Genomic DNA, 25,421 nt, shown 5'->3' on the forward strand with positions numbered 1-25,421 from the left:
GGTTTTGAGGAGTGAAACGAATATAGCATCTCCTTTAATAATACCAAATATAATGTGACTCTGCAAATTAACTGAAATGTCAGATTTGATTTAACCGATGTTAGTAGTGAATACTGATAGTCACAAAATTCTGGAGTAGCCTAATGTGTTGATACGTAGCCTGAAATATTGTCGATTCCAGCACTTGATGAAGCCAGGAATATTGATAAGGCCAAGTTTTTAGAGTGGCTGAGGAGAAAGTATTCCAGAGTCTCTTCTTTGAGTGCTATGATATCTAATGGGCAAAACGGTACTCCTCAGCACACAAAAGTATTGACTGTGTCATATACTCAGGGGTCTTCAGCTAACCTGTTCATCTTAAATATTTCCCGAATCGTTTTAAGATATCGTAATTCCGTTTTCGCCCAAATAAACTGCAATAATGTCATCACTAAATGATGGGTAGTCTCTTTTCACAACAATATTAATTACAGAGAAATATGTATGAATGTCACTTTTTTAAATGAACTATTGTAATTCTGCTCCTAGTATAGTAATTCTAAATGAGCCAAATTCAATGGCTTTTCACACTTAAAAATCCGATTAGTGGCTTCAAAGGAATTTACATATTTAGAACTTAAGATTTATCTTTTTTGAGCACGAAGCCGATTGCTCTCGTATACGAAAGGCCGTGTTGGTGTATGAAACTGTTGTGTGAAACTGAGGGCGCGCTCTAGCTTGACACAGCTAAGAAAGTGTACTTACAAAAGTGGAAGATTGGAGAAACTGATACTAATGACGGTTGGGTACATGTGATTGGACTGAACTGCCAACAGGAAGGCAAAGGACATGGCATTGAGAGTTCTGTTTGTGTTTCTTCCAGAGCCATGAAAGAAAGCCGCACGTCAAAAATTGATTGAGTTTTTGAAACAGGGAACTTGGTACAAAAATTGTTAAATATCAGCTTCGTGTTCGTGCAAAATGACATCAGCGACAGCGACAAGAAGACATTAACAAAAGAATATGTTCGTAAACACTTCCTTAAAATTCCATTTAAGTCATCACATTTTCGAAATAACCATCGTCTACTAGAACGAACGTTTGCAGTCACTGGTGGTGCACGCATTACCTATGGTATTTCGCAATGTTACCTATGGTATTACTGCACAAGCTGCAACAGTGCGATGTCTTCGTCCTCTTTGGTTGTTGGAACTTTAGCATAGGCTTCAGCTGTAATTTTACTCCACAGAAAAAAAGTCAAGTAGCGTCAAACCAGTTGAAAGTGCAGGCTAATTGATAGTGGTTTCATGTCCTATCCAAAGGACAGGAAAGAGCCAGGTGAGCGCTTTCCTAGCCATATGCGAGTGGTGAGCCGATCATCCATCATGATGGTATCACTTACATCCATGTCTTTCAAATGATGCTTCCCCTAGGAGAGTCGGTAGCACTTCAGCAAAAGTTGTGCTTTTCTCTTATTCGTTAATGTTTTTTCAGCCAAGTAAGTAGTCTTCAATAATCCGACGCCAAGCGTTCACATTCCACTCCCTCCGGTGTTCAACGTGCCGCAGTCGATGTGTGTTCTTAACTGCCCAATAATGGATATTTTTTCCTTTCAGCGTTCCACGATTTGCGACTATCCTTCTTTGAAATCACCAACATTGTGTAAGACAGCAGTCGGTTCCATGACCAAAACAGATAAATCGTAAGTTCTAATATTGTAGCCTAAACACTCTGAAACTAATAACCGGATTTTGAAGAGTGAAACATCGTTGAATTTGTCTGTTTCAGAACTATGATACTAGGAGCAAAATTTATTTTAGTTCCATTAAAAAAAAGCAGAATTCATGTCATTATCTCTGTAACTAATATAGCAAAGAAAAGGGACTATGCATAGTTTAGTGAGAGTCTCGCAATTTATCTGGGTGAAAACAAGATTATGATACCTTAAGCAACTCCAGAAATATTTGAAGTGAAAAGCTTAGCTGGATCACCTCATATATGAATCAAGGTAGAGTTACTAGACTTCTATATAGAAAAAGTTGAAAACAAATCCGTTAACATTAATTGGTATTCTTTACTTTCCCTACATCACATCATCAAAATTATTGCATGGTTTCTTTAACGTCATGGCAAATTGCTATCACAGCATTAGCATTATGTACAACTGGGACAGAACTAAAATATCAGCTGTAGCTGAATACCACTGGGAATGTGGCTGTTTTATAAACATGGATGAGATGCTATTGAAAGAATCAAACGCCCTGACAACATGAACAGGGGGGGATGGCTGTAAGTTACCTACAGCCTGGCTGCCAGCGATTCCAGGCCAGTGGGTCATATGTGTTCCTCAGCCAACACCACCACTTGCCCTGGGTTTAGCAGCATAAACAGTAGTAATCAGAGAATTGTCATGTGGGCTTAGCACTTCTGCTGGAAAACACTATCCCTTGGACACTAGTTGCCCACCAGTCACCAGCAGAAGCTGCCTGTCAGTCACATTCTAGAGTGGCACAGGCAGTAGCCTGCCGATATGCCATTTCGTATCAGTTGTACTACAATTGCATCCAATCAGCTACCAGAGTACTATTGGCAATAGCTTACTGCACAGCCATTTCTCTCATAGTAGCCTCTCTTCAAATTGACCAGTGACATTCCAAATATGTGAGCCAGTATATAGGAGAAGACATTCACAAGTATCCATCAGTTCTTAGATGCCCTGAAGAGCACCACAGCGAGTTGATCAAAATGTTGGCAGTTAAGTTGGTTTAGTATTTTTCAGTGACATGGCTTAGCACCCAAAATTATTTTATTCAGAATACTTTCCTCTTCCGTGTACTGTTTGATGGAATGTTCCATTTCTAATAACATCACATGTCAATTTAAAGACCACACCTAAACACATCTGATGAAAACAAAGTAATGTCCATCCATACAATCTAGGTAAAAGTTGGTAATAAATAGTACTTGTTAGAAGTTAAATACTACAAAAATGAATCTGCCTTACCTCATTACTGTCATTAAACAATACTGAAGACGTGGTTTTTAGTTAGAAGCAATTACAGTAATGTAAAGGACCACATGGGATGTTTCTTTCATTTTATTTTGCATCTTCTGGTTTTTTCCTTTTGTGTTCTTTTAGTTCCCATCTACAAATTATATTTTTACTACACGACAGAAAACCTAAAATTAATTCAGTAGAAAACTTTGAACACTATGTAAAATAGGGCTGATAGAGAGTGCAAGTCCACCTTGTGGTTGCATTACACGATTGGGGAAAATAATTACCATAAACTTCATTTCAGACATAATACACAATACATTTAACAGAATAAATGATAGACTGCATCATCTACATATAACCAGAATTAGGTATAGTCTAGTATTCAAATACTGAGAGCTGGGAACAGTTACTGTACTGGACAAAGTTATAGAGCTGGCCTACAATTATTCTTTTAATTTGTTATGAAGTGCCAAGTCTATACCTTTATTATTTATATTCCTGGGATGAAATTGTGAGTAATGTAATGTCATTTTACAAAGGATGATTGTGGAATGAAAGGAAGTAAGAGGATATATCCTTGTGGCAGGACAGAATCTACTCCTTCCAAAGAGCACCAAGGGCCTTAAGTTAACATCTCGTCAGACAAGTGGAGTACCACCAACAATGTTCCATTCAGTCACAATACTTAAATGTGACAATCAGTAATTTCACACACACACACACACACACACACACACACACACACACACACTTTCACACTCACTCTCTCTCTCTCTCTCTCTCTCTCTCTCTCTCTCTCTCTCTCTCTCTCTCTCTCTGCTTCAATATCAATCTCCTCCTACAGGTAGATATTTCAGTATGTTAAAAGGCTGGGTGGACCCTGTTCCAGCCCTCCAATCAAGGAAGTGTTCTTTAGCACTATTAGATGTGCAGAATGCTTGTCACACACACTTAACACATAGCTGTGGAGGTAGAGTTGTGTGTACAAGCAATTTTTCAATATTCAATTGTAAATGATATCATGCAACATGTGTTGGGAATGAAATAACAATTCGATGTTGTGACTCCTCAAGGAATGTTCTTCATTTGAGCAAATATTTTAATGAATGTATTAGCAGAAAGTTCACATTATCAAACTTTAAAGCTCTTTGGCTTCAAGAACAGGATTGTTCAATTTACACTCCTTTACCACCCACATCAATTTACAGCAGTTTAATGTTGAGTCTCCTATCACATCTATAATATTGACAAGAATTTATTAATAAACAGAAGTTAGGAACTTAGCACAGTCACTCTAAACATAAAATAAAATGCTTTACCCATGCATTAATATGTATGCAGTGGAAATAAAATAAAAGTGTATTTTATATATTATTTTTTGTAATAAATATTTGAATTTTATTCCAGAGCATTGTTTACTTTGTGTGGACTGGAAGGTTTCTGTGGTACACATGTGTAACTCAAGTTCCACAATACAGATAGTTTCTTTGCAGTGTACTGAACTGTACAGATGAGCAGTGTGTATGTGTAGGAGGTGAAAGGCCTTGCTCAGGAAATAGCATGTATATTGTTTTCCAGCTTGTGATGCTGTACTTTACATTGAATTTATTGTTCTGTCAGTTGTTGCAGCTGTAGAAATTAAAATTTCATATTTTGCATGATGCTCATCATTCTGTGTTACATTCTTGTAGAATATCATTGGAAATACTATTTGAATTATGTGCAAGATTATGCTACTCCTTTTTATTTACTTGTTGCTGCAGTAACATATTTTTTGGTGTCAAGTTTCAGAATGTGCCAGTTGGCAACACCATTCTTTTTTGTCAGACAGAACTCTTTAAACAGATTTTGTTTGCATAAAAGAAGGGACACAAGTCCAATTCTGACTGTTTCGACCTAAGGCTGTACCTGTTTTGTCCTGAGACTATATTTGCAACACCACCACATTGCTTCATTTATGGAAGAAGAATGGTAATCCTGCTCCAGCCCACCACTGAGTTAGGCTGTGGTTAAATGAGCATACACACTTCTAATGCTTCCAACATTGTTCATATGCTGGAGGAGAACTATTGCCCTTCTACATTATGAAATAGTGTGTGACAGCTACAAATATGGTCTTAAGTAAAACTTGCACACTTTGTTTATCACAAAATCAGTAGTAGTTTTGTTTTCCTTCTGCATTTTGCTTTCATGTTTTGTTAAAGTGATCTCATGGACTCAAAAAATTAAAGCTGTACTCAAGAAACCTTTCAAATGTAGTGTTGTTTTTTGTGAAATAAAATTGACAGTTCATTACCTCTCTTGCAAGTGTAATCTCACACGAAGATATTTTTGAAGAGATACTGTGTTATGATTATAGGCACAGGATTGATGCAGAGGGAAGTGAGAATGAATTGCTGTTTGTTGATCAGTAAATATATGTTCCATTAATGATTGAAACTGTATTTTCTTTTAATAAATGTTTATATTTTCTGTATAAATTTCAGATCCTGAGAGACATTAAACAAGGACTGAAGCAACTAGGGAGAGAAGGTGGCCGACCTATCATGGCATCAGGCAAGTATCAAAAATGTCATACACTAATAATTCAAAGCTAAGAAAGGGAGCATCTCCTTTCCTGCTAAAACTTTTAAGCCAAAAGAAAAAAGTGATGTTGGCAAATGAAGGAAAAGGTGACACTGTAACAGACAACAAATGACCTAATATCACAAATGAAGAAAGAAAAACAACTTATTCAGTATCCTATAACCTTATATTATCCCTAAAATAAGAAATTTCCAGACATCCTGTAGATTCGTCTTCTGGAGTTGTTAAATAATAATGGAATGTTTAGAATTTTCAAGTACAGTTTGCCAACATGGGGTTGCAATTATAAATTATTAAGGTATCAGAATATCTTACATTCATTACTGTACAAGGAATATGCTTTATATGTCTTATGGCTTACTAATCAATTAATAAAAATCATACTTTACACTATGAAAGCAAAATCTTACTGCATGAAGATAGAAAGAGAAAGGGAAAAGTTGTTAATTTAATACTTGCTCACAGATTCTGAAGAAATTTCAGTGTATTTTTTGTAAAAATAAATAGAATGGATTTTGGGTCAAATTTAGTTTAATATTGCCTTTTAATGTGATAGCAGCAAGGGTTCTGACACTTGCAGGATGGGCACCAGTTAATTTTGGTCAGCATGTAATTTATTTGATGTCATGTTATATTGTTCTAGGTAATTTTATTTAGGTATTATTCTAGGGTAGCTCATTGTGTAAGTTTAGTTTTGGCAAATAATATTACTCTTAATATGCAACCATAATTAGTTGACTCTGAGATACCCACCTGCTTAATGGTATTCCATGGCATAGACTCAAAAGCATTTAGACGACATCCCGATCCAATGGCGCTCAATTGTCACTCATAATTGATGGATATTGTTTGGTGCTGAGCACAAGGCATATACTTCATGCTCAGTGACATTCCAGATGTGCCCAACTGGTTTGAAGTCAGGCAATCTGGTGGACCATATAATCATCCTGTAGTCTGTGAAGTGATCCTCAAACAGTTCTTACACCATTATAAAGTGGCAGAGCAATGCATTATCTTGCTGAAGCTAAATTTCACCTTCGGGCTGCTGTAACCCAACAAATGGATGTACATGCACTGAGAGCAAGTTCTCAAATTGTTCACCTAAGAGAGACAATGGGAGATGTACCAGCAGCCCCATTTCAGTCCATAACATTCCCCACACAAAAAAAACTTCTACCACCAGCACAAATGTCCTCTTGGCAAGTGAGATTCATTACCACATTTAGTTTTCAATGTAATCGTACCCTACTGACAGCATGTACCAACAGCACTACAACTTATCAGACCAGATGGCAGATTCTATGCTTTGAGCATCTAATTCTTGGGTTCCTCTGTCTGTGAAACGTGTAGAGCACACATCTTAGATGAAAGCATCTGTACCCCATAGTGCAGATGTGGTTCTTGGAGGAACACTTGCACATTTATCATTGTTGTCTTAACACTGAATTGATGGGTGGTGTGATGTGCTGCAGCCCATATATCTTCTGTTGTAACCTACAGTAGTCAAAACAACTCTTGTCAATGACAAGTGTTCCCCACAACAGTTGACTGTCAGTGATGGTTTTTCCCAAATCAAGGGGCTCACTGATTGTATTTGACATGGAGCAATTTTCTGCAAGGTTAATAAGGTGTTCAGATTGGTGTGTGTCATCACACACATTAATTTTGCTTTTTCATTTAGTAAATTTTTCCTAGGAGTTCTGTAATCCTCAGACAATAATTTGATGTGTGTACATAAAACTATGAATAAGTGAAATAATTTGTTCTTCAGTATCATACTAGGATGTAATTCAGCAGTTAGGTAACAGATTATGATATTCAGTGATAATTTTGTAGCTGTCAGTTATCCATATATTTTGGTGTTGTGTAATCTTGTGTGTTCTAGGATTGTACAAATCAGGAAAAATAGTAATCACTTAATGTACCTCCTTAGGGGCAGGTTTAAAATTTAGGAACGTTTTTTCAGATGATACCTATATGTATGATGATGATGCAAGATGTTCTGGTCTTGGACCACACTGGTATGATGAGCCACCCTATGAGAGTGATCCAGAAGACTTTCTCATGGGTGGACAACCTGTTCCAACTGCCACTATCCAAAATGGGAGGTATGTTAAAAGGTTCCTACTTTTATTTATTTGATGGAATTTTGTCAGTCTCTTTGAACTGCAACCAACTTAACATATAAATAATAAAATTTTCCATTTTTGTTCAATACACTTACTCTCTTGGTTAACAATAACTCCAGCCTAGTTACCATGAGTGTGCTGTTGGTGACATAATATCACTTAATCTCATGGATTCAGCATCTTAAAAAGGTACAGTACTGGCCCTGTCCTGTCAGAACACAATGGAACCAGTGGCTAATTGTCGCAAATCCACCATGTAATTCTCACAGGGTTATGACGCACTTTTAGTTTCCAGGGCATCAAAATTGTCTTCAATATTCTGCTAAGAGCCAAAACCTAACTTTAAAAGCTTTCGGATAGTAGTGCTCATTCATAAATAATATTATGTGTCGTGAGCACTAATCCACAAAAGGAAATCTTATTTATTATAATTTTCTCATATTTCTAAAATCTTGTCATTTGATTTGAATATTTAGATCATCATTAGAGGTGTTTGTTTTTATCATTGTCATTGGTTGCACAATTGTTCTGGATTATAAAACTAATGAGTTAAGTTAGTAAGTGAAGTTGTATTTGTGTCAAAGAAGCTCTGGTTCATAAAGCAGTATAACAAAGTACTTATTAATGTGTTGCACAAAGCTTACATATATCACTGATTTCATCATCTGTTCAGATATTTAGAAAAGGTGAAATAATTCGGTCATATATGTGATATCATTCTTTCCAGTAACGGCTGTTTGTTCCTATTTAAAAATGTGTACATTTGTCTTGAATAAATTGTAAAACAATTGATTTTTGTACAGCGCACTTAAAATGTTCAAATATTTTAAATAACTTCAAAGAACTGTCTAGTCTTTGACAGTAAAAATTACTGTAATAGTAAGATAATATATAATTTGCGTGTAGGTCCAGTAACATAACCTGAATACCCTTCGCTCCACTTCCATTGTTACTCTTGTCTATCCCTTCTGTAAGTTGTTTCATGTCCGTATTTATCTTTTAGCTTGTAGAATAAATTTTTAAAAAAAGGGTAATATCTCCTGTGAATCTCTCCTTGCAGGGTATGTTTTACACTTAACCTAAGGCAACAGCCTCATGGTGAAGGAGTGATCTCATTGAGGTCAGCAGGAGACATATCTGTTCCAAGGGAAACTGGCAGCAGCTCCTGGGCACGAGCACAAACAATAGGTGGAGTGCAGCGTTCTTCAGCAAGACGTGGTCTTCTTGTACCTCCTTCTGGACCAATTATCACAAGCAGTCACCGGGAGAGTGGAGACTATGCTGGATCTGATGTTCAGAGCATAGGTGTGGTGTCTTACCATTCAATAACAGTAGACATAAAAGTACAGACTCTATTTCATATGACTAGGGACAAGCCTTTCAGCCTTGCTAATTATTCATTTTGCTGCTGAAAGGAAATGTAAGGTAGTTGAGAGAACCATTTAGAGATAGCCAACCTGCACTGTAGGCATCAAAGAAATAAGAAGTAAAACAAGATTACTTACTTATCTGCTATGGGCATTGTTAGCTTTTCTTTCATTTTATGGTTCCACATGATTCTTGTTAATGCTTATGTTGTTATATTTGATCCTGTTTTCTGTTTTAGTGTTTACTTTCTTCCTTCAGGAATATCATTAGATATTGATGTGTTCACTTTGGTGTAGCAAAATGCAGTGAGGCGAGCAATAAAGGGCAAAAAGAAGATTAACTTCGAATTGTAATTCAATTTTTCCACATGATGTGCAAATTTAGAAAAAAGCATTTAATTCCAGTACTACAGCAGATGGAGCATCTAAACAGAACACTCATTAGATAAACAGTATAAATCATTGTCATAGATAGCTTGCTTAGGCCTACTGGTAGCAACATTACACATTATCGACAGACAGAGAACATGTGTGCATTTGGCTGAAGATACCACAGATTCAGTCACATGCTGAATACTGAGGTGATGTGCATACAATGAGGTTCAGCATCTCCATTTTATTCCTGAAAATTATAGGGACAAACTGAAGACACTAAACTGGAATAATATTATATATGTAACAAATTACACACAAAGACTTTTGAGCCTTGATTGGTGTACCACCGTCATGAAAAACATGTCATTGAGTGATGCTTGTAATTATTTATTTCATATCATTGTGACTATCATTAATGAGTAGTGTCCCCTCATATGTAAACACAAGAGGTTAAATGCAAAGGAGAAACAGAAGAGAAATATAACTGACCTTAGAATAATTGAAGGATTCTCTTAAAAAATTACTGTGACCAATCTTGCACTAATAATGAGTGTAGACATTCACACACCTAATTAAAAGAGATTTGCAGAAAAGAAATCATTTCCACAAAGAAAAAGGCCATTGCCAACTACGTTTCTCAATCTAGTAATGAATTTCAAACAGCTTGAAAATAGTTAGAGCGGAAACAGGGGTCACTACAGAAAATTTACCTGTTCCTTTAAATGCGAATAAGCTAAACAATATGTTGTTGTTGTTGTGGTCTTCAGTCCTGAGACTGGTTTGATGCAGCTCTCTATGCTGCTCTATCCTGTGTAAGCTTCTTCATCTCCCAGTACCTACTGCAACCTACATCCTTCTGAATCTGCTTAGTGTATTCATCTCTTGGTCTCCCTCTACGATTTTTACCCTCCACACTGCCCTCCAATGCTAAATTTGTGATCCCTTGATGCCTCAAAATATGTCCTACCAACTGATCCCTTCTTCTAGTCAAGTTGTGCCACAAACTTCTCTTCTCCCCAATCCTATTCAATACCTCCTCATTAGTTACGTGATCTACCCATCTAATCTTCAGCATTCTTCTGTAGCACCACATTTCGAAAGCTTCTATTCTCTTCCCGTCCAAACTAGTTATCGTCCATGTTTCACTTCCATACATAGATCTAACCAAGGCCTTTGTCATTGTTTTACATTAAGAAATTTGACAGATATGGAATAACTGAAACAGAACTAGCGCTACTGAAACCATATTTGGCTGTTCATATTCGTCGTTAATTCAAATAACAAATCTGGCCTTCTGAATGTAGAATATGGCTTCTGACAAGGGCTTGTGCTGTAACCTTTCTTACTTATTGTCTATGTGAATGACTTGCCCAACATATTACCACATAAATCCATGATGTCCACCAATGACACAGATTTCTTCACATCACATAAGGATGTACAGTTTGTCGCACAAAAGAACAACCTCATGCTAGAAAATGCAACTCAGTGGTTCTCAGAAAAGAGATTGATATTAAATAACAGTTAAACTAAACATATGTTCATGTTCATTTCCCATATTAATATTGTAGAAAATTAACTGGTGCACTCCATAAAACTGTTAGGCATCTCTCTCAATAGTAAAATTTGCCAGAATACCCACACAAGAAAGATCCACAGTAAGTTGGCCAGAGTTTTGTATCTCCTAAGGAAACTAAAGATTGTGTAAGGAAAGAGCTCATGCTTATGGCATACTATGCCTTTTTCCATACACACTTAAACTGTGGGAAACTTCTTTGTAGAAGCTCCACTGGGGCAAAAGAAGTCTTTCTCTGCCAGAAGGAAGCTATTAGATGTATCTTTGGTTCAAGTAACTTAATTTCTTGGAGGCAATACTTTGTTGAACACAAAATACTTGGTTTCCTTTTGACACATACTCATAGTAATTATGCATGCCAAATACAATGTCCACATTTATACAATTAGATCACATGTGCACTCATATGGAATCAGTAACACAGACTTACTGGACATTTGTTAGACTTGAATAAGTAAAGTAAAAAATAATTTTTTGCATGTTGGCGAAATATTTTTCAACAATATACAATGTGACACAAGGCAATTGTATGAAAATAAATTTAAATTGTTGGTAGAGTCATGTAATAATATTTATATATCTGTTTACCATATAGCAGAGATGCTGAGTCACAGATAGACACAACAAAAAGACTCTCCCAATTATAGTTTTCGGCCATTAAGGCCTTTGTCAACAATAGACACACATACGCACATGCACACCCACCTCATACACATGACTGCAGTCTCAGGCAACTGAAACCACACTGCGAGCAGCAGCAGCAGTTCATGATGGGAGTGGTGATTGGGCGGGGGTAAGGAGGAGGCTGGGGCAGGGAAGGGGACAGATAGTATTGGGGGGGCGGGGTGGACAGTGAAGTGCTGCAGGTGAGATGGAGAGCATGGAATGGGAGAGGTGGGGGGGGGGGGGGGGAGCAGAAAAGGAGAGAAAGGGAATCTGAGCTGTGGGTGGATGAGGAAGAACAGTTCAATGAAGTTTTGTGAGCTCCTCTCAGGTGTGCATACTTGGGTGAGGTCTTGTAATGTTATGGGGGAGGAGAAGTTCATTTACATTTTTGTGACGATGAACACATGAAGTCAGTTCTACAATTTCCTGAGGGTAGCACAATACATTCAGAATTGATCATTGCGCCATGTGGCAGGACATTAAACAGAATACCCACTTCATAGTCCCAGAAGACAGTTGCCATGACTTTACGTGCTGAGTGTATGGCTTTGAACTTTTTCTTTGGAGAAGGGGTGGTGTAGTGCCAATCCATTGCTGTTTTGTTTTTGGTTCAAAGTGATGAACCCATGTGTCATCATCCATGACAGTGCTGAACAAAAGATTGTCATGGTCAACCTCATAACATGCACGCAATTTCACACAGGTGGTGTTTATTGCTCTTTATGGTCTCCTGTTATGGGGTGAGGAACCCAGTGGGCACACATCTTTAAGTAACCCAACTGGTGGATGAATGTGTCAGCTCTATCGACAAAAATGTCCAGTTGGTCAGCAAGGTGTTTGAGTGTGATTCATCGATCTTCTTGAATGAGAGTGTCCACATATTTCAACTTTGCAGGAGTCACAGCTGTGCAACTGGCGGGCATATGAGAGATCGGTGAGGTTTGTTGGACCTTGCTGTGGTGATAACAGATGCCTGGACCAATGAGTCGCCATGCTTTTGTTGATTGCCAGGTCTCCATAGACATTCTGTAAGCATCTGTGTGTACTGTGATACTCTGATTTTCCATGGAAAGAAACTCAGTGACAGCTCTCTGCTTGTAACACGCCCCTGATCCAGATGCCAATTTAAAACCTACATATAGCACTGTCAGCTATTGTAACTTCATGAAACTTCAGAGTCTTAAGCAGGAATACACCATGATGTCCCACAACAAATTCCACATTTTTCCAACTGAAACAGGCCAAGAAGAAAAGTCTTGCATTACTTATTGAACATTCCTTGTATGTATCACTGTTCACTCACTAACATGGAAATCAACACCGGATTTCAACATGCATGCCATAGTTGTTACAACACTATTACTATACATACACACATCTTGCTACTGCGTATCTTCCCATTGTAAATTTTATATGCTGCACACCAGTCTAGAAAGCAGTGGATGACATTCGCACCAGTAACTGTCAGTGATGAGCCAACAAAAGCGCTGTGTAGAGGGCAACGGTAGACGTTATCTGTGAATTTTCTCTTTGCTTCTTGATTCCTTTGTCCTAATGTGGCAGTATTCAAAAGACTTTTATCAAGTGTGTTGTGCCCTGTAATACAACAACATTGTAGTGACCAGTAATAGTTATAGCACTTTTGTCAACACTGTATTTCCTTTGTTATGCCCTTTTTTGTAAAAATTGTTCATGAAGCAGTCTCCATTTTCAAGATGGTTTTTTTTTTATCTTTGATTAGATGTTAATTACTCCTGCAGGTCAGTTTTAACTAGATACAGGGTTACCATGAAGCACATTACACTGGTGTCATTTTTTGTGCTGGCAGTATTACACAAGGGGGATGAAGCTCACGATTTCTGCTCTTTTTCTTATGAGCAGGAGATGGTTTCCTCCACATCTCCTCATCACACTATAAGAGTGGAGAAAAACTGAGTGGATGTTAACTGCTGTCTACATCTCTATTCCACAACCCATTTTATGATGTGTGGCAGATGGTACTTTTGGTACCACTATCTCTCTCCCCTTCTCTCTACCATCCATGAATTGTGCATGGTAAGAATGATTGGTGGTAAACCTCCTTATTGGGTTTAATTTTTCAGATTCTCTTGTTGTGAGCTTTTCACAAGACTTATATGGAAGGAAGTAATGTGTTACCCAACTCTTTCTGGGATGTACTCACTTGGAAGTTCAATAGTAAACCTTTCAAAGATGCACAACTCTTCTCATGTGGCATCTGTTACTGGAGTTTGTTGAGCATCTCTATAATGTTCTTGCCCTGTCTAAACAATCCCATGATGAAATTTGCCACTCTTCATTGAATCTTGTCTCTCTCTTGTATTAATCCTAACTGGTAGGGGTCCTACACTGATGATAAATTCTTAAGAAATGCTTGAACAAGTGCCTTGTAAGCCACTACTTCCGTGGATGAATTATGTTTCCACAAAATTCTTCCTGTGAATCTCATCTTGGCATCTGCTTTTCCTACTATCTGTTATATGTGGTGAGTCCACTTCAGACTACTCTGGATTGTTACTCCTAGATATTTTATACTAGTTACTATTTCCAGCACTCCTAGGTATTTTACAACAGTTGCTGTTTCCAGTTATGTTACATCAATATTGTAATCGTACACTATAGTCCAACCCATGAAAGATCGTGGTTTATGCATGTTGAGGCACAGACAGGAATGGCATGACTGACAATTCCAAGCAACAGTTGCAAATACACACAAGTGTGTGCTCTCCGCTTGAAGGAAGTGTATATCCTGCAAATTATTTCTCACACTAGCTTGTGCAAAATTTATCACTTAACCGCTCCTATCAACGATGACAACTTGCTACAAATGAAATACAGATTCACTAAACAACTTGCTACAATCACTTTTAATGCTGGTATTAGCTACGGCATTCATAACAGAGCACTCAGAACAGTACTGAACGCTCACTGGCTGTTGGAGTATGCATGATGTAGTTGTGCTGAACGAGCCTAAACTCGTCTGCCATCATTCATAACTTCAGCTACAGTGGATTACTTGCCTACCAATGCAGAATATGTTATATTTATTTATGTTCAGAGCCACGTGTTCTCTGCAAACAGCCTCATGGAACTTCTGACATTCTCTGCTAGATTATTTACATATTGTGAGAACAGTAACAATCCTATCACACTTCCCTGGAGCACTTAGATGTGTTAATTTTTTCCTATTAGGAGCACTGTGATGAGTTCTGTCTGCAAAGAAGTCTTGAATAGAGTCACAAATCTGACCCAATACTCATAAGCATCTATTTTTTTCACTAAATGGCAGTTTGAAACTGTGTTAAATACCTTCCTGAAGTCAAGGAACATGGCATTACTCTGAGTGCTGATGGCTGTGGCACTTTAGATCTGATGGGCAGACAAGTGAGCTTCTTTTTCAAGATCTCTGTTTGTGGAATCCATGTTAATTTTTATTGAGTATAAAACATGTTCCATAATTGTACAACTGATTGATGACCCTTCTTGTAAATGGAAATGATCTGTGCCTCTTTTTCAGTTGGTCAGTACCCCTTGTTGCTCAAGTGAGCTCTGATAACCTACAGAATCCCTACAGAATCTTACAGGTGCCTCATCTGGTTCAGATACGTTTCCACTGCTAAGCAATTATAGTTGCTTTTATATACAATGATCTCTTATCTCAAAATCTGCCATGTTGGCATTTGTGCAATGGTTATATAGAGGGATCATATTAGGATCTTCCAGGATGAAAGAGTTCTGGAAGATCAATTTCAGTATTTTGGCCTTGTCTCTATCGTCTTCCATTTCTGTGCCAATATGGTCACAGAGGAGAGGTGCATCAAACCAGTCTCAGGACTGAAGACCACAACAACAACAACATGGTCACAGAGCAACAGAATAGATTATTTGTACCCACTTATTGATTGTATAGAAGACCAAAACTTCTTAGGGCTTTTAGTCAGATTAGTTGGCAAAATTTTACTTTCAATATTGTCACGGAAGAAGTTGAGTAGCACAGTTATGATACTAGACTGTTGCAAGGAGGGTCATGAGTTCAAAACTCACCTGAACTGTAAAATTGTAACTTCTATGTTTGGTTTGAGTACATTCTAGAAGTATCCACAAATATCAAGAATCATTGTACTGGAATGTTCTGTAACTGTATATATACAGTATGTGTTCTGGCCAGAGGCAGTTCGCACTGCGCTCTTGTATGTGCAAGTGCTGAATAAACCTGCGTTAAGTGAAGTTAGTGTTCATCATTAATCTAATTACACATTCTTGTACGTGAAATTATTCTGGTGGAGATTCTGGGTATTGGAACTTGTCATAGCGCACATTATCAATGACGCAGGCATCAGGCCATGACAGAGCCGCTGTTTACGTGGCGAGAAACCCGCGTTCGAGCCATATTCAACAGATCGCAGTCTATTGGAGACAGAAGAAGAAGAAGAGGACGTTATGATGACAGCAACTGTATGCCATCACATGAAACATCCTTCCGGATTCTCTGGTGACGATGGCCAAGATCCAAATCAGTGGTTGAAGGTATATGAGCGTATAGCCACATTTAACAAAAGGGATGACACCGTGTGTTTAGCTAACATATTTTTCTACTTGGAGGGCACTGCCAAGCAATGGTATGAGAACAATGAGGAGAAGCTCACAAACTGAGAAGTATTCCAGTTGGAACTGCACAAGTACTTCGGCAACACACAATGACAGAAGTGCAAGGCTGAAGATAAATTAAAGTGCAGGGCACAGCATCCAGGAGAAACTACAGCATCCTACATTCAAGATGTCTTGGAGCTGTGTAAAATAGTCGATCCTAGAATGAAGGAGGAAGATAAGGTTGCACATCTCATGGAGGGTGTTGCTAAGGGCATGTATCATGCCCTACTCCTGAAGGAGGTTTTGACAGCAGAAGGCTTCATAAAATGGTGCCAGTATATCGAGACAATGCGTCAAAAAAGAATTACAAGCAAGAAGTTTGAACAGCTTCCAAACATTGTATTGATGTCTGTGATGGAGGAAGGAACTGATTTCAAAAGTGTTCATCAGATGGTGAGAGAGGAAATCCAGAAGGCACTTGGATTGCACAGCGAGCAAAAAACTGAGAGGAAGTGGAACAGACCCAGTCTCTCATACTTCTTTTCCCTTTAGAAAGGTGAAAAAGTTGAGAACCAGGTGAAGTTATGTTCCTATAATGCCACATGAGGTACCTGTTTGGGATTTCAATAGCAGCTTTTGCCACTAGTGCCCAAGTTTCGTTGAAGCTTTGAGTAGAAGACTGAAACCTGTGAATCACGACCAATGCTGTTTCTGTACCGCTGTCAATCCTCCTTGTGTTTGCACACAATAAGTGTAGTCCCTCTCCATTTTGTACTGTGCAAAAACTGTATGAAATCATAAAATATGCAATCAAAGCTGCCAGAACTATTTGAGAAAGAACAAACAGATGTCAGCAATACATAAAATTTTAGTGTCTCCATATGTGTTGTCATTTGTAGTAAATGCTAGGAATTCAAAGACATAGGTCTGTTTAACAATAATATTGAAAAATTAAACTGAAGGACTGAGAAACCCATCATATTTACTGGCAATATATGTGATCAGATATAATTAAAAACCTAAAACTTGAGTTCCCGTTCAAAATCTTAATTGTTTTGTGTTGGTATGAGTTGTTTCATGATGACACAGTTTCAAAATTGTGTAACAAATATTTTTCCTTGTACAGTCTGTAGCATTCAGACTATTACTTTCATGTGTACCATAAAGAAAAATTTTATTTACTCTGTAATATATTGCTGTATATTACTCAAAAACTGAAAAACAAATGTCCTATCTACAGGATCACGACTGTCCACAATGTCAATAGAAACAAGTCGTTCTGAACAGACAGAAAATCCAACTAATATTTCATCACCTTCCTACATTTCTCACATGACAATGGGCAAGGGACGACATTTTCGAAAAACTATGGGATACACAGTAAGTACAGTTTATAACAATTTAACAAAAAAGTTTTATATCTTTAGATCTAGTAATATTTCTCTTAGTTTTCAATAACATTTTTCAAAAATAGTTTATATGTTAGTTATACATAAATATCAGTTGAATATAGGAACACCTTTTCTCCTCACCTGGAATCTCTGAAACTACTGACTTATTGTCATATAATCTATTACAAAAGCTATTTTTGTTGTGAAGTATGAATAAACGGTTGCAGTTTTCTGTTTTTGTTTATTATAAGAATACATTACTCCTTGAGTCTCTTTCTTTCCTATCAATTAAGATTTATGTGTCACTCACCTTTGTTAGTGTATAGTAAGCTATTCATTCCTTGTTCACATGTTTCATGTGCATTTGGTGATGATTTTGCATTATTCTTTTCCCTGTTACATTTTATGTGACACATGTGGCTGTAGGCTCGTAATTTCATATTTCATCTATGGATGTCATCCTCTTTCTTTGTATAAAGAGTACTGTATAATTACTCCTTGTTGTGTAGTAATTTGATTTTTTTAGAGGCTTGTATTTTTGCCTTTTTGAGTACCCAATAAAAATTAACTGTTTTATATAGTACCAACATTTGTGAAGTGAAAGGATCAATAACTCAAATTTGATTGTCATTTATTCAGGTTTGAGTCACAGTTGCATACAATTTCTTGATGGTGACTAGTTTTTTATGTTTATACGCCTGCATTGCAAATGTTGTTAAAGTATAATTTCAGTTGCACACTTACATGATATTTTCCTAACACAGATTTGCATGATAAATGTGGTGTGACCATAATATAGAAGTGGTACATTTCAGAGACCAGCTAGTCACACCATTACTCAGGCAAAGTGTATTAAAGAGTCAGTTTAGTACTTTCCTGATAATTAACTTTTCACATTAATCTTATGATTAATGAATTTAGTATGTGCAACTCCTATGAAAATTTTTTGACAGAACATCTGTCTTTCTAGGCTGCTATCCAAATTACCAGTCCTCCAAATTGATTAATTGACATCAACAGAGTATGATCACACTTAACCAGTATATATCTTCAATGTGCTTGAAACCTAAGGGTACATTTATGTTGTATCCTTGCTGCTGGCATCTCTCTACTGGCATGTTGCACCTCACAACTAGCTGGTAGCTTTGTTGCATTTATGCTACAGCCTTGCTGCTCACTGGGAGCAATAGTGGCACAGCTGTTCATGTAGCTAGCATAGTAAATGTGGCATTGCTGGAGTGACCTAGAAGCAGCCAATCAGGGCTCAAGTTTCAGGACATACAGTGATGGTCACAGTGCGAAACACAGAGCAGCATGGTGAGAATCATTGCAAGCAGCATATAAAGCAGTGGTGGTGCACATTAAATGGGCTGGTAAGACTCGGTGGGTTTGATTCATCATAGCTGGGCCATGCTGACCAGCAGTGAGGTGGAAGCATAAATGCAACCTTTGTCCCTTAATATATTATGTTCATGTATTTGTGGCTACTGATTAAAATTTTTCTTGTCTTTTGATCAGTGTTCCAGACAAAAGAGTCACATTATAACACTTACTACAAACCTTAAAAGTACATCAATGATATTACTTCATCCAAAGTCATAGTGATTTTTCCTTTAGTATCCTGGAGAGATTTTTAAACAGTATGCATTCTGCCATTAATTCTGAGCTCTTCTAATGATAGGAAACTCAATAGATGTTACACAAATAAGACATGAGCTCTTACACAGCACATACACAAACTGTATATGAATAATATTTATTTTCGTCACGAACAGAGCAGAAGCAGTGCAAGTGAAGAAGGTCTTTCTCCAAGTCAGAGTTCTGATTATGAAGATCAAGAGGAGCTACAGAGTGTACAGCAAGTTACAGTTCATGCTGTAAGTACTCTTTTCCAAAAACTTTTTCTTTGTACCAGTTCTTGGAAAAGGTGACTCAAGGAATGTTCTATTTAACATCTGCATTTTACATGTATGTATATCTGTTGGATTTTGCATTAAGATGCTGCAAATACTGAAACAAATTTGAAATTAAGAAAAAAAAACCTTACAACAAAACACACACTTAGTCAACAGCTTTGATAACATCTAGGTACACCAAACTAAAAATGTAAAGGATGTCATATTATGCAAAAATGGTATCTTTGGCTGTATAAAAATATCTGTTATCATGTGAAAGTTTTCTTTTGCCCTTGTAAATGTAAAGATTGTGATTAACCAACAGCAGCGTGAAATAGAACAGCAGCATCTATTTTCTTAAAACAGACCGTACATACAGTGATGAGGTGTTTTAATATAATGTTGTTAAACAGCACTATGCAGTTAAGACACATAATTTAATATACATTTTTCAGTCAAGTGATATTCTTGAAGGTTCTGCTCATTGTTAATGAGATTCATGGAAAGTGAGTTTAATGAAGTTTCAGACAGAGAGAGAGAAAAGAGGTTCACTTATTCTTGGACACGATACAGTTTTCTGAAGAAAAGTGTTTTTTTTTGTTACTGTTACTACAAGTGTAATAAATATATTTTGAAAAAAGTGCAAGACAAAACAGTGAGTGATTTTGTGTCCCAGAAAATATTTACCAGAATACAAATCCTACATTTTTCGGTTTGGTGCCAAGTCGACCATACAGTATCTTCTGGCACTTATCATGAGTTTCGGATCTGTTACTGCTTTGTATGTAAGAAAAATGTGAAACTGACCTATAGGTCAGATTCTTCATCTGTTATACCTGGCCACCTAAGTTGGCCCACGAATGTGAAGGTAAAAACATTCCAACTCCAGCAAGATTGTGACAAGAGAAGAACTGTCATGTTCAAACAGTCACATATTAGGTTGAGAGAATGACATCAAATCAAACTCACTGTTTTGTTGTTTCTAATCCTGATGTAACTTCACATAAAATATATTACTATAGTTCACCACTTTCTAAGTCCTAGTTAATAAGATGGATATAATTTTGTGTTGTAGTTCGGAAATTATTATTTTTATGATTGCCATGTTGTCATTCACATAGTAATATGTATGATCTCTCTTTGATCCATGACAGACGGAGTCAGGATGCCGAGCGGGTGTGACTCTGAGTACACGTTCTAAGGGGCTGAGACAGGATGTACAGAAGAAAGGGTCACGCCTTCGGTCAGCTGCAGCTGATGGTACGGAGAAAGCTTTTCCCTCAACAAGCTCTGTAGAGAGCTTACCCAGTGGCTCTGGCTCCAGTATGTACTTTTTCAAATGCTAAATCAGAGTTTGGAGTATCAAGATATAGGACTTAAGGCCAGAAGAAATATTCTCCCATAACATAAAATTGTAATTTCAATTTAACTAAGGGATGAATGTACTCATAAAATAACTGTATTAATCACTTATAAACTTCATTTTTTGAATCTGTTTCTTATGTGTTACTAAAATGGTCTTAAACTTTTGAGTTATTCTGCCGCCTTTCATCCAAACAGTACATTTATCAATGGTGCACGACACTTTGTCTCTCAATTAGTCTACATAAGACTCCCTCTGAATTTCACTGTTCAGTATGTTCTACGAGTCCCATATTCCATATGGCAAGGTTGTATTCTGTCACACTAAGCAAATAGAAGTTAATGACCCTGTGATCTAAATTATATCAAAAGACCATGTTAAAGATTCTTTCTGAAAACATTTGTCAGAATAATCTTGGTCTGCAAGAAGAAAATAGAAGCATTCTGTATCCATTGCAGAAACTAATACAACAAGTGTTTCATTCTTTTCTGAGATTTTTCTGTGTATGAGGTGTTATTCATCTTTCACTATTAAATCTCATCAGTCTTTCAGGTTATTATCTGAACTACAGGAACCAGGACTGTTTTGTTTTTCATACACCAAACAGAATTTTTATCATTTGTCCTTTACTTTACAGTACTTCTTTAAGAAATTGGGTGGCATTTGTTTCATACATGCTGCAGACTTTAGAGCCATTTAGTAAGATAATGAACTCATGTTACCTTTGTAGAAGCATTGCATCAGCATTTACCTAGAAATTCATATTTGTATAATTACCAGCATTTCTCATAATCTTTTTACAGAAACTAACTATTAAATTGTTAGAATGCATATGCAAGTCCTTGAAGCTGTTACAATTTTTAATCAGAATTTTTATTTATTTTTTATGTGACTACCCTTCTTTTATTTTCTTTTATGCATGATGTATTACAGCTGAAAAGAAATTGCTTCAACCAATTTGGTTTTCCATATCTATAACTTTGATTTTGTTGGATTAAAGAAAAATGACATTAGAAATGAAGCAGAGGAAAGTATGAAAATGTGGTCTCATTGAAGTTGCACTTCCTCTCATTACAATATCATCATGGAATAAAACACTGCAAACACATTATTTCTATTGACAATGCTTCCTTGCAGTATTTTGTAAATAAAAAAGTGGTACCTTATAATTGGGCACCAAATAAATGTAAAAACATCTGAGGCATTACTGAACCCATGACTTATCTTAGAGGATAGACTCAACAGATATCCTACGTATTATATACATATTTGTAGTTTAGAGGAAGCATTTGACAATGCTGACTGAAATACAATCTTTGAATCTTAAGGGAGCAGTGATAAAATATAGGGATCAAGAGGTTTTCTAAAATTTGCAAAAAACAAGACTGCAGTTAGAAGAGTCAAAGGATATGAAAGGGAAATAGTAATGGAGGAATGAGACAAGGTTGTAGCATCTGCTGGGTGTCACTTAATATGTACATTGGACAAGTAGTAGAGGAAACAAAAGAGAAAAATTTGAAATTTGGGGGGGGGGGGTGATGAAATTTTAAAGGTCTGCCAATGACATTGTATTTTGTCAAAAACAGCAAAGGATTTGGAAGATCAGTTGAACAGAATGGATGATGTCTTGAAAGGAGATTATAAGATGAATCTCAACAGAAATGAAACAAGGGTAATACACTCCTGGAAATGGAAAAAAGAACACATTGACACCGGTGTGTCAGACCCACCATACTTGCTACAGACACTGCGAGAGGGCTGTACAAGCAATGATCACACGCACGGCACAGCGGACACACCAGGAACCGCGGTGTTGGCCGTCGAATGGCGCTAGCTGCGCAGCATTTGTGCACTGCCGCCGTCAGTGTCAGCCAGTTTTCCGTGGCATACGGAGCTCCATCGCAGTCTTTAACACTGGTAGCATGCCGCAACAGCGTGGACATGAACCGTATGTGCAGTTGACGGACTTTGAGCGAGGGCCTATAGTGGGCATGCGGGAGGCCGGGTGGACGTACCGCCGAATTGCTCAACACGTGGGGCGTGAGGACTCCACAGTACATCGATGTTGTCGCCAGTGGTCGGCGGAAGGTGCACGTGCCCGTCGACCTGGGACCGGACCGCAGCGACGCACGGATGCACGCCAAGACCGTAGGATCCTACGCAGTGCCGTAGGGGACCGCACCGCCACTTCCCAGCAAATTAGGGACACTGTAGCTCCTGGGGTATCGGCGAGGACCATTCGCAACCGTCTCCATGAAGCTGGGCTACGGTCCCGCACACCATTAGGCCGTCTTCCACTCACGCCCCAACATCGTGCAGCCCGCCTCCAGTGGTGTCGCGACAGGCATGAATGGAGGGACGAATGGAGACGTGTCGTCTTCAGCGATGAGAGTCGCTTCTGCCTTGGTGCCAATGATGGTCATATGCGTGTTTGGCGCCGTGCAGGTGAGCGCCACAATCAGGACTGCATACGACCGAGGCACACAGGGCCAACACCCGGCATCATGGTGTGGGGAGCGATCTCCTACACTGGCCGTACACCACTGGTGATCGTCGAGGGGACACTGAGTAGTGCACGGTACATCCAAACCGTCATCGAACCCATCGTTCTACCATTCCTAGATCGGCAAGGGAACTTGCTGTTCCAACAGGACAATGCACGTCCGCATGTATCCCGTGCCACCCAACGTGCTTTAGAAGGTGTAAGTCAACTACCCTGGCCAGCAAGATCTCCGGATCTGTCCCCCATTGAGCATGTTTGGGACTGGATGAAGCGTCGTCTCACGCGGTCTGCACGTCCAGCACGAACGCTGGTCCAACTGAGGCGCCAGGTGGAAATGGCATGGCAAGCCGTTCCACAGGACTACATCCAGCATCTCTACGATCGTCTCCATGGAAGAATAGCAGCCTGCATTGCTGCGAAAGGTGGATATACACTGTACTAGTGCCGACATTGTGCATGCTCTGTTGCCTGTGTCTATGTGCCTGTGGTTCTATCAGTGTGATCATGTGATGTATCTGACCCCAGGAATGTGTCAATAAAGTTTCCCCTTCCTGGGACAATGAATTCACGGTGTTCTTATTTCAATTTCCAGGAGTGTAGAATGTAGTGAAATTAAGTTAGGTGATGCTAACAGAATTATATAGGGGAAATGAGACACTAAAAGTAGTTGATGAATTGAAGAGGTTGCAGAAGAAAGTGTTAATTCACAAGAGCATATTTTGTGTTACTGTGTGTTATATGTTTGGCTAAATTCCAAGACAAGAACTTAAGTACAATAAGAGAAAGCAGTTTGTATAGTAGAATATGTTTTTTAGTAATACTTTCGGAACTACTTGTTACCAGCAGGTGAAAGAACACAATAGGTACTGTGTTCAGACTAATCCTTACTAATTTGAATGTTAGCACTTTCTTCTGCTGACACTTTCTTCTGCTGACACTTTCAATTTTGCTATTTGAGACACAAAGCAGCTGATGATGGATGAAGAAGAGAAGATATCAGATTCAACTGTTGATAGCAAAAAAAGCATTTATAAAAAAGAAAAATTTGTTAGAATCAAATATAAATTAGTGTTAGGAAGTATTTTCTGGAGGTATTTGTAAGGAGTGTAGTCTTGTACGGAAGTAAAACATGGATGATAAACAAATTAGACAAGACAAGTGAAACACAAAGAGATGAAGATATGAATTAGATAGGATATATTAGGAAAGTACTAATGGAAGGTGAAGTTCCTTAGAGGCAGAAGGAAGGAATGAGGTGGGAGCTGATATGGGCATACAGGCAGGTGGAAGATACCGACCAATAGAGACTGAAGCAGGAGTTGTCGGAATGAAAACTATGTCAGAGGCACAGTTCCTATTTATGCAGTCCAGAAAATCTGGGGTTATGGAGCAGGCACCAGATAGCATGATATGCAAGACAACCAAGAAATAAACCACATTGTGATTAGCTGCATGATCCACAACTGAATGATCCAGTTGGTCCTCAGTCCTAAAAGTTGACCATTAATCTAGACTGATGGTGGTCATACACTTGTAGAATGCTGTGCAGTATTTACAGTGAAACTGGTAGCAGACATAGATACATTCGCATGTGGCTTTTCTTTCAATACAATATGTAATACGAATAACGCAGGAAGAATAGAAGGTGGTGGTTTGATGTATGAGCAAAGTTTTCTATCTAACTATTCTGTTTGTCTTTTGGGGTTTAAAACAAGACCAAAGTAGGCACAGAAGGGGATTTATATTGGTTAACAAATACTACTCTAGGGCATGATCAGGAATGAGTTCAATTTTTTGAATCCTGGATGGATCTGTATCACAAAGGGACACAACTTTGTGGTTGGGCTCAGGTTTAGAAGGAGTTTTTGGTGTATATCAGGATAATGAACATAATATCTATTTGTTAATAAGGCAAGGAGAGATGTGTGTATCTTCTTAGGGCTCAACAAAAATTTTAAAATACTGTGAGAGAAGTTTTGTTT

General features: G+C 38.0%; 1 protein-coding gene across 1 annotated transcript in view; it reads left to right on the forward strand.

The window, feature by feature from the left end:
• Positions 1–25,421, forward strand: part of LOC124595108 (SAM and SH3 domain-containing protein 1-like) — a 427,338-nt gene that overhangs the window by 378,595 nt on the left and 23,322 nt on the right. Inside the window, exons 7-12 of the mRNA XM_047133709.1 lie at positions 5,467–5,536; positions 7,533–7,674; positions 8,756–9,000; positions 17,528–17,667; positions 19,454–19,555; positions 20,728–20,896. Of these exons, the coding sequence (XP_046989665.1) occupies positions 5,467–5,536; positions 7,533–7,674; positions 8,756–9,000; positions 17,528–17,667; positions 19,454–19,555; positions 20,728–20,896 (868 nt within the window). The remainder of the gene's footprint in view (positions 1–5,466; positions 5,537–7,532; positions 7,675–8,755; positions 9,001–17,527; positions 17,668–19,453; positions 19,556–20,727; positions 20,897–25,421) is intronic.

The sequence above is a fragment of the Schistocerca americana genome, chromosome 1 (genome assembly GCF_021461395.2).
Source record: "Schistocerca americana isolate TAMUIC-IGC-003095 chromosome 1, iqSchAmer2.1, whole genome shotgun sequence".
In the NCBI taxonomy this organism is placed as follows: Eukaryota; Metazoa; Arthropoda; class Insecta; order Orthoptera; family Acrididae; genus Schistocerca; species Schistocerca americana.